The sequence below is a fragment of the Rhinopithecus roxellana genome, chromosome 13 (assembly GCF_007565055.1).
Source record: "Rhinopithecus roxellana isolate Shanxi Qingling chromosome 13, ASM756505v1, whole genome shotgun sequence".
In the NCBI taxonomy this organism is placed as follows: Eukaryota; Metazoa; Chordata; class Mammalia; order Primates; family Cercopithecidae; genus Rhinopithecus; species Rhinopithecus roxellana.
Genome location: NC_044561.1, coordinates 97,828,989 through 97,839,386, shown reverse-complemented (window position 1 = coordinate 97,839,386; position 10,398 = coordinate 97,828,989). Strand labels below are relative to the sequence as shown.

General features: G+C 43.8%; 1 protein-coding gene across 6 annotated transcripts in view; it reads left to right on the top strand.

The window, feature by feature from the left end:
- Nucleotides 1–9,278: 9,278 nt before the first annotated feature.
- The window catches only part of SHLD1 (shieldin complex subunit 1), a 125,139-nt gene continuing 124,019 nt past the window's right edge, over nucleotides 9,279–10,398 (top strand). For 5 of the 6 annotated variants that reach the window (XM_010378921.2, XM_030915564.1, XM_030915563.1 and 2 more), the window contains exon 1: nucleotides 9,371–9,456. In XM_010378921.2, the coding sequence (XP_010377223.1) occupies nucleotides 9,392–9,456 (65 nt within the window). In that variant the 5' untranslated portion in view covers nucleotides 9,371–9,391. Of the gene's footprint in view, nucleotides 9,457–10,398 lie in introns of all 6 variants that reach the window. The other variant, XM_010378922.2, reaches the window with a different exon arrangement.

Sequence of the window (10,398 nt, the reverse complement as noted above, 5' to 3'; positions counted from 1 at the left end):
TTCAAAGAGGCATTGCCCAGACCAGGCGTGGTGGCTCACGCCTGTAATCCCAGCACTTTGAGAGGCTTAGGCAGGTGGATCACTTGAGGTCAGGAGTTTGAGACCAGCCTGGCCAACATGGTGAAACAAACACCCTCTCTATAATCTACAAAAAATCCCAGGGCATGGTGGCATGTGCCTGTAGTCCCAGCTATTAGGGAGGCTAAGACAGGAGAAATGCTTGAAGCTCATGAAAGGCAGGTTACAGTGAGCCAAGACTGTACCACTACACTTCAGCCTGGGTGACAGAATAAGACTCTAGCTCAAAAAAATAAAAATAAAAAATCTTGAAGATAGGCAGCATTATAAGCTTATAAAAATCTTTATCACCAGCCAGGCACAGTGGCTCACGCCTGTAATCCCAGCACTTTGGGAGGCCAAGGCGGGTGGATCACAAGGTCAGGAGTTCGAGACTAGCCTGGCCAACATGGTGAAACACTGTCTCTACTAAAATTACAAAAATTAGCTGGGCATGGTGACAGGTGCCTATAATCCCAGATACTCGGGAGGCTGAAGCAGAGAATCGCTCGAACCCGGGAGGCAGAGGTTGCAGTGAGCTGAGATTGTGCCACTGCACTCCAGCCTCAGTGACAAAGTGAGACTCCATCTCAAAAAAACAAAAAAAAAAAAAGAAAGAAAAAATTAGCTGGCCGTGGTGGCGCACATCTGTAATCCCAGCTACTCAGGAAACTGAGGCAGGAGATTTGCTTGAACCTGGAAGGCGGAGGTGTGGTGAGCCGAGATTGCGCCATTGCGCTCCAGTCTGGGCAACAAGAGCGAAACTTCATCTTAAAAAAAAAACAACTCCTTATCACCATATTGTACCCACTAATTTCTAAGCATGCAGTGGTTCCCCTAAGATGAGATAGCACATTTCAAGAAATACATAAGAATCAAAAAGAATCAAATTATTCTTTTGTTTTGTTTCATTTGAGCAGAATCTTGCTCTGTCACCCAGGCTGGAGTGCAGTGGCAGCATCTCAGCTCACTGCAACCTCTGCCTCCCAGGTTCAAGCGATTCTCCTGCCTCAGCCCCCTGAGTAGCTGGGATTACAGGTGCACACCACCAAGCCCGGCTAATTTTTGTATTTTTAGTAGAGATGGGACGTCACCATATTGGCCAGGCTGGTTTCGAACTCTTGACCTCATGATCCACCCGCCTTGGCCTCCCAAAGTGCTGGGATTACAGGGGTGAGCCACCGTGGCCGGCCCAAATTATTCTTTAGTATTCAGAAGCACTATCAGTTTCTTTGACAAAAAATTCTACTCAAATTATATCTGTTTTCTGCTAACATACAATACTTTTCATTATTTCTGGCATGCTTCAAATCATTAATTTGGGAGGAAAATCAATTTAGAATTGCTGGCTAATAGTCTGTCACTACTCCATCAAGCAATATTATTTTAATAGTCCTGAAAAGCATTTATTGTTCCCTTTTTACAGATGAGAAAATTAAGGCTCAGAGAGGTTAAATGGCTACTATCATAAATTGGTTAGTAAGAAAGCCAGGACTCAAGCTCGGCCTCCTAACTCCACATTCAGGGCATTTGCTGCTTCACTCTTGAATATCCATAGTTGAGGGTGGCTCTGGGCCATGAGTCAGTCATGTCTGTCCCTAGCGTGATGAAATCTCATGCTCTCTATTAAGCCCTAACATACTTGAGGTGCCAAGAAATGGATTCTTTTTCCTAGCATCATGGAATATCCACCAAGTAGTGTTTATACAGTCTTTACGACTTGCCTAGCATTGCGTTAATACTGATTTTAGTTCTTACAGTCCACATTTATGAAACTGTAATAGGTTCATTACACATGGCAAGTCAGCACACGCCAGGTCGTAGCAGAGAAAAAAGTTTATAGGATGCTGAATGAGGAGATGGAAGGGGAACTTCAATTCTGTCCCCCTGAGGAGTTTGGGGATAAGATTATTAAGGGTTTTGAAGCGGGCCAAAGTGTGGAAGTCATTGACTGGTGGAAGAGTGTAGGAAGAAGTCACAGACAGGGAGATAAAGAAACTGTATTCTCCGCTGGGCGCGAAGGCTCATGTCTGTGATTTCAGCACTTTGGGAGGCCAAGGTGGGCAGATCACCTGAGGTCAGGAGCTCCAGACCAGCCTGGCCGACATAGTGAAACCCCATCTCTACCAAAAATACAAAAATTAGTTGGGTGTGGTAGTGCCCGCCTGTAACCCCAGATACTCAGGAGACTGAGGCAGGAGAATCACCTGAACCCAGGAGGTGAAGGTTGCAGTGAGCTGAGATCGTGCCACTGCACCCGAGCCTGGGCGACAGAGTGAGACGCTGTCTCAAAAAAATAAAAGAAAAGAAAAAGTAAAAGAAACTGTATTCTCATGTTTATTTGGTTCCTCTGTTGGGGGATCTTAAAATTAGTAGGCCTAAGTGGTTTCATTGGAATTTGGGATCTGAAAAACATCTTAAACCAAAGCCTTATGATTCTAATGTCAGAGATCCTATCCATCTTAAAGAAAAGTCTTATGCTTCTAACTTCAGAAATCCTACCTGTAGGATCAATGGGGGATGCAAATGGTCAGTATCTATGTGTCAGTATATATGATTAATGCATAATTATTGTAACTATACGTCTGCCCAGAATTTTTTTTTTTTTTTTTTTTTTTTTTTTTGAGACAGGGTCTTGCTCTGTCACCTAGGCTGGATGCAGTGGTGCACTCAGAGCTCATTGTAGCCTTGACCTCCTGGGCTCAAGTGATCCTCCTGCCTCAGCCTCCCTGATTAGCTGGGACTATAGAGATGATGTCTCTACAAAAATGCCCAGGCTGGTCTTGAACCCCTGGCTTCAAACACTTGGCCTTCCAAAGTGTTAGTGTTACAGGCATGAGCCACCATGCCCGACCCAGGATTCTTAACCTTGTGAGGATGGCTTCATTTATGTTCATTTTAAGTGTACAAGAAGTTACTGAGTGAGACACTGTGCAAGTGCTGGACAGGGCATGATGGCTCACGCCTGTAATCCCAGCACTTTGGGAGGCCAAGATGGGCAAATCACTTGAAGTCAGGAGTTCGAGACTAGCCTGGCCAACGTGGTAAAACCCTGTCTCTACTAAAAATATAAAAATTAGTGGAGCATGGTGGCACACACCTGTAATCCCAGCTACTCAGGAGGCTGAGGTAGGAGAATAGGTTGAACCCAGGAGGCAGAGGTTGCAGTGAGCCAAGATTGCACCACTGCATTCCAGCCTGGGTGACAGAGCAAGGCTCCGTCTCAAAAAAAAAAAAAAAAAAAAAAAAGAGAGTTTACAGTCCATCTGATCTTTTTTTTTCCTTGGCTGTCAACTTACTGTTTAATTATGCCTTTAGACTATTGCATGATTGAAAAAGCACTAAGATATCTTTTTTTGTTTTTATTTTTTGAGGCGGAGTCTTGCTCTGTTGCCAGGCTGGAGTGCAGTGGCGCGATCTCAGCTCATTGCAACCTCCGCCTCCTGGGTTCATGTGATTCTCCTGCCTCAGTCTCTCGAGTAGCTGGGACTGCAGGCGTGTGCCACCGTGCCCAGCTAATTTTTGTATTTTTAGTAGAGATGGGGTTTCACCATGTTGACCAGGATGGTCTCGATCTCTTGACCTTGTGATCTGCCTGCCTTGGCCTCCCAAAGTGCTGGGATTACAGGTGTGAGTCACTGTGCCCAGCCTTTTTTTTTTTTTTTTCAGACAGAGTCTCGCTCTGCCACCCAGGCTAGAGTGCAATGGCGCAATCTCAGCTTACTGCAATCTCCACCTCCCAAGTTCAAGTGATTCTCCTGCCTCAGCCTCCCAAGTAGCTGGGACTACAGGCGCCTGCCACCATGCCCAACTAAGTTTTGTATTTTTAGTAGAGACGGGGTTTCACCATGTTGGCCAGGCTGGTCTCGAACTCCTGACCTCAAGTGATCTACCTGCCTCAGCCTCTCAAAGTGCTGGGATTACAGGCATGAGCCACCGCGCCTGGTATAACCCCATCTCTACATAAAATACAAAAGTTAGCTGAATGTGGTGGCGTGTACCTGTAGTCCTAGCTACTTGGAAGGCTGAAGTAGAAGGATGGCTTAAGCATAGGAGGTGGAGGTTTCAATAAGTCAAGATTGTGCCACTGCACTCCAACATCGGCAACAGAGCCAGACTCTGACTCAAAAAAAAAAAAAAAAAAAAAAGAAAGAAAGCCTTGAGACTCATTAATTATTATACTTAACCCTTGAACTTTTGTGATGTTTCCTTACCCCTTTCTTAAAGCCAAGTCCCTAGATGAGAAAGTAATTAGATCAAGGTTCAGAATGGCAAAGAGAGATAAGATAATTGCAAATAACATCATCCTACTTTGAAAGAGCTATTTTGGTCTTTCACCTAAAATGACTTTTTTCTGTTGAAAGAAATTTGGCTGAAGTAGCTGGCTCAGCTGATGGCAGAAAACCAACAAAATAGGAAGAGTTTCATAAAATTGTGGCATCACCCAATTGATGCAGTCATTATATAATCAATGGCAAAACAGAAGGGAATCTAGAACAATTTATAATTTACTTTGGGAATGCAATAAACTATTTTGTTGTCGCTGGCAAGATTTTGTTGTGATGCTTATTTCAATTAGCTTTCATTTCTTATGCATGGACTAACTAAAAGTGGCAAGACAGTATGGTCAGAGGCATGCTTATGAAACTGCCTTTGCAAAAATTACAACAGAGAAAATTATGATGGTGAAAGAGATCTGACCTGACTCCATCTTGCTTCTAACCTCCAAGCTGTCCTTGTTCATTCCTGGGTGTAGGCTGCACTAACTTTGGGAGTTTATGGCTTAACTTTGAAACAAAGAAGATAACAACCCTTCCCCAAAACAAATCCCTTTCCTGGGGACTAGACTGCCTTTGCAGGACTAGTAAATAAGCCTCAAGGTTAGAAATCATGGTTTAGGATTCATGCAGCTCGCTGGCAGGGGGTGTGGGGGGAAATCTGAGGTCAGGAGTTCAAGACCAGCCTAGCAAACTTGGTGAAACCCCATCTCTACTGAAAATGCAAAAATTAGCCGGATGTAGTGGCATGCACCTGTAGTCCCAGCTACTTGGGAGACTGAGGCAGGAGAATCGCTTGAACCCCTGAGGCGGAGGTTGCAGTAAGCCAAGATAGCACCAGTGCACTCCAGCCTGGGTTACAAAGCAAGACTCCATAACAATAACAGCAACAACAACAAACTAAGACCAGTGGTTGAGATATTTTCCAGACCTTGCACTTGATGGATTAGCTGGCATCACCCAATCAATAAACAGGCTTATCTGGTCTTGTGGCCCCCACCCAGGAATTGACTGAGTGCAAGAGGACAGTTTCGACTCCCCATGATTTCATCTCTGACTTGATCAATCAGCACTCCCCACTTTCCGATCCCCTACCCACCAAATTATCCTTTAAAAACTCGATACCTGAGTTTCAGGGTGACTGATTTGAGTAATAATAAACTCTGGTTTCCTATGCAGCTGGCTCTGCATTTATTAAACTCTTTATCTATTGCAATTCCCATGCCTTGATAAATCGGCTCTGTCTAGGCAGCGGGCAAGAAGAACCTTTTGGGTGGTTACACTTATATGGCAAAGAAAGTCACTATCGACTTCAGAAATTTGCAACAAAAGCCCATAGAAAGATAAGTCTCGTCATGGAAAAGCCACAACAGAATAAATAAGAGTTACTTTATACCCAGACTTTTTTTTCAAGCAAAGGTTGACACTAGCAAAGCCTTTAAGGTTTGTTTCACTGATAACAAGCCATGAAGAAGTCATGTTTCTGAGATTTCTTGGAGGGTATAAGGTTGAGTGGGATGTGAATGAGGAGTGGGGAACAGGGGAGCCCTGGGAAGAGATTTATTTATTTGTGCATATAACAATGATTTCTGAGTACTTACATATGAGTCACTGAGCTGGGCTCTGAAATACAAGCAGAAAAAAAGATAAACACGGTCTTTGCCTTTGAGATACTTACAGTTTGGTGGGCAAAGTAGAAAGGACAAAGAGGTTTAGAGTAATCTGGGTAAACAAAGGAAAGTGAGCATCCCTGCAAGGGACAACTAACTCCTTTCAGATAAGTCAGAGAAGCTTCCTGGAGGAAAAATTGGCTAAAGCTGAAATTGTAAGGATGATAAACATCAAAGAAGAGGGAAGAGTGTTCGTAAGGGAAGAAATTGCACGGGGGAAAAGCTCAGAATTGAGAGAAGGCAAGCATGGAGTATTTAAGGAGAAGAAAGTCCGGGCATGGTGGTTCACACCTGTAATCCCAGCACTTTGGGAGGGCAAGGTGGGCGGATCACCTGAGGTCTGGAATTCAAGACCAGCCTGACCAACATGGTGAAAACCCATCTCTACTAAAAATAAAAAAATTAGCTGGGCATGGTGGTGCATGCCTGTAATCCCAGCTGCTCAGGAGGCTGAGGCAGGAGAATTGTTTGAACCCGGGAGGCAGAGGTTGCAGTGAGCTGAGATCGCGCCACTGCACTCTAACCTGGGCGACAGAGTGAGACTCCATCTAAAAAAAAAAAAAAAACAAAAAGAAAAGAAAAGAAAACAGTGTATACATGAAAAAATGCTCATCATCACTCGCCATCAGAGAAATGCAAATCAAAACCACAATGAGATACCATCTCACACCAGTTAGAATGGCAATCATTAAGAAGTCAGGAAACAACAGGTGTTGGAGAGGATGTGGAGAAATAGGAACACTTTTACACTGTTGATGGGATTGTAAACTAGTTCAACCATTATGGAAAACAGTATGGCAATTCCTCAAGGATCTAGAACTAGATGTACCATATGACCCAGCCATCCCACTACTGGGTATATACCCAAAGGATTATAAATTATTCTACTACAAAGACACATGTACACGTATGTTTATTGCGGCACTATTCACAATAGCAAAGACTTGGAATCAACCCAAATGTCCATCTGTGACAGACTGGATTAAGAAAATGTGGCACATATACACCATGGAATACTATGCAGCCATAAAAAAGGATGAGTTTGCGTCCTTTGTAAGGACATGGATGCAGCTGGAAACCATCATTCTTAGCAAACTATCACAAGAACAGAAAACCAAACACCGCATGTTCTCACTCATAGGTGGGAACTGAACAATGAGATCACTTGGACTCGGGAAGGGGAACATCACGCACGGGGGCCTATCATGGGGAGGGGGAGGGGGGAGGAGGGAGGGATTGCATTGGGGAGTTATACATGATATAAATGATGAATTGATGGGTGCTGACGAGTTGATGGGTGCAGCACACCAACATGGCATAAGTATACATATGTAACAAACCTGCACGTTATGCACATGTACCCTAGAACTTAAAGTATAATAAAAAAATAAAAATAAAAAAATAAAAATAAAATAAAATAAAATAAAATAAAAAAAAAAAAGAAAACAGTGTATAGGTAAAATAATTATCTTAAGTCCAGGACTCCTAATTTATGGGTTATTATTCCAATGTAGGCATCGATATGAGGCTATGAGTATACACTACTCTTTCAAGAAAATGGCGAAAGGGGAAAATAGCCTTCAGTTTTGTTAAATTTTATAGGAGGTCATTGATTTGGTCTGACCTTCTGCACTAGGCCCCAGCAGGCCAGGCCAAATCAGAACTGAGTTACTTGTGCTAAGTGCCACGTAATCAAACTGAACTTTGAAACAAGCCCATCTTCCAGAAAACAGGAGATTCCTGTCAATCTGAGTAAATATAATAAGGAAGTCTCCTCTGTTTTAACTCTACAAGGAAAGTAACTTTGAAATGGTCAATTTGCAGGGCCGGGTACGGTGGCTCACGGCTGTAATCACAGCACTTTGGGAGGCCCAGGCAGGAAAATCACTTGAGGTCAGGCGTTCAAGACTAGTCCGGCCAACATGGCAAAACCCTGTCTCTACTAGAAATATAAAAATTAGCTGGGCATAGTGGTGCACGCCTGTGATCCAGGTACTAGGGAGGCTGACACACAAGAATTGCTTTAACTTGGGAGGCGGAAGTTGAGATCGCACCGGGGCTCTCCAGCCTGGACGACAGAGTAAGACTGTCTCAAAACAAAAAAAAACAAACCATCAATTTGCTTTTTATTCTCTCTTTCTGCATTGTTTAGCTCCTTTTCTGCCTACGAAGCCAACATTGTCTGCTCAGCTCATTGGAACATTCAATTTTATAGAATGAGATATTGCCCGATTCTAGAATTATAAACAAAAGCCAATTAGATCTTTAAGCTAAATCTTAATATTGTAATTTTGTCTTTAGACAGTCTCTTTTGTGTGGTCCTGCAGTTGTGGCAGTTATATAGTTATCTGCATGCATTAGAATATTAAAATATTTTCATCCTCATCTCTAATTTCTACTTTTCATATTTTTAAAATGTAGACATTTAAGTTTATTTATTTATTTATTAAAACTGTTTTGTAGAGACAAGGTCTCCACTGTGTTGCCTAGGTGGGTCTTGAACTCCTTGCCTCAAGTAATCTTCCCATCTTGGCCTCCCAAAGTGGTGGGATTACAAGGGCATGCAACCCCACCGTCTCCAGACATTGAATTTTTTTTTTTTTGAGACGGAGTTTTGCTCTCGTTGCCCAGGTTGGAGTAAAATGGCACGATCTTGGCTCACCACAACCTCCGCCTTCTGGGTTCAAGTGATTATCCTGCCTCAGTCTCCCGAGTAGCTGTGATTACAGGCCGCACCACCACGCTCAACCTCGGGTGATCCTCCTGCCTTGGCCTCCCAAAGTGCTGGGATTACAGGTGTGAGCCACGGAGCCCAGCCGAATTTTTTTTTTTTTTTTTCAAAGACAGGGTCTAGCTCTATTGCCCAGGTTGGAGTGCAGTGGCGAGAACATGGCTAACTGAAGCCTTGACCTCTCAGGCTCAAGCAATTCTCCCACCTCAGCCCCCCAATTACCTGGACCTACAGGCATGTGCCACCATGCCTGGCTAATTAAAAAAAAATTTTTTTTCTTGTAGAGACAGGGTCTCCCTACGTTGCCCAGGCTGGTCTCGAACTCCTGGCCTCAAGTGATCAGTCTCAGCCTCCCAAAGTGCTGGAACTACAGGCATGAACCACCGCGCCCGGCCAACATTTAAATTTTTGATTTTTTTTTTCTGTTCCCTTAGTGTTTACCAAGCACATTTATCAGCAAGCCTCCTCAGGAAAACTGCCCAAAATAACCACATGTGGCAAGACTCATTGTCAGGACAAAAGCCTCAGTTAACGTGGCCGCGACGGGCTTCCATTGCCCTTCGCTGCCCGCAGTAAGGATGGCTCCGGTGACTTCCTTCGAACCTCACATTTCCCATAACAAAGATGGCGCCATTGCTTCCGCGTTCCGGTTGAGGATGGTGAGTGTGTTGGGGGGCTTGGCGGCTTTTCTCGTCAGTTTTCTGAAGTGCTTTGGAGAGAGGTAAGTGGGGGGTGGGGGTGGGGGTCACAGCAATGCCTCTGATCGTTATCTCTCAATTAGGAAGTTATGGAGGCTTTCCTTGGCATGTCAGGATTTCCTGCTAGCTCCCCGCCCCTTCCGCCCCAACACACGGTCCCTGCAGCCTCTGCTTTGGGGAATCTTGGGAATTTGTGGGTAGTAAGTATGGATAAACTTCTTTTTTTAAAAAAAAATTTTTTTTTCAGTGACCTGCCACTTCAGGAGGTTCTGCTAAAAAACAAACAAACAAACAAAAAACCCCTAGCTTTCTTGGGAAATTTATAGTCACATACCATGTAAAGTTTGCCCATTTAAAGCGTAAAAAAAAAAATCAAGCCGAGCATAGTGGCATTCGCCTGTAGTCCCAGCTGCTCAGGAGACTGAGGTGGGAGGATCGCTTGTGCCCCGGAGTTCCAGGCTGCAGTGAGCCGAGATCGCGCCACTGCACTCCAACCTGGGAGACAGAGCAAGACAACGTACCTAAAAATAAATAATAAAGTGTAACGTTAAGAGTTTTTTTGTTGTTGTTGACAGAATTGTGCATCTATTACTGTGATCTCATTTTAGAATACTTTCATCACTCTAAAGAAAAATCCTGCCTCCAGTAGTAGTCATTCTACATTCACCACGTCCACTCCACCCCAAGTCCTAGACAATTGCTAGTATACTTTCTGTGTGTATGGCCTTGCCACTTTGCACATTTGTGTATGGCCTTGCCACTTTGCACATTTGATATAAATGAAATCATACAGTGTGACTGGCTTCTTTCATTAAGTATAATGTCAACATTTTTGTGACTAGCTTATTTCATGACTGTTTTTTTTTTTTGAATCGGAGTCTCATGAGTCTCACTCAGGCTGGACTCACTCCCAGGCTGGAGTGCAGTGTCATGATCTTGACTCATTGCATCCTCTGCCGCCCGGG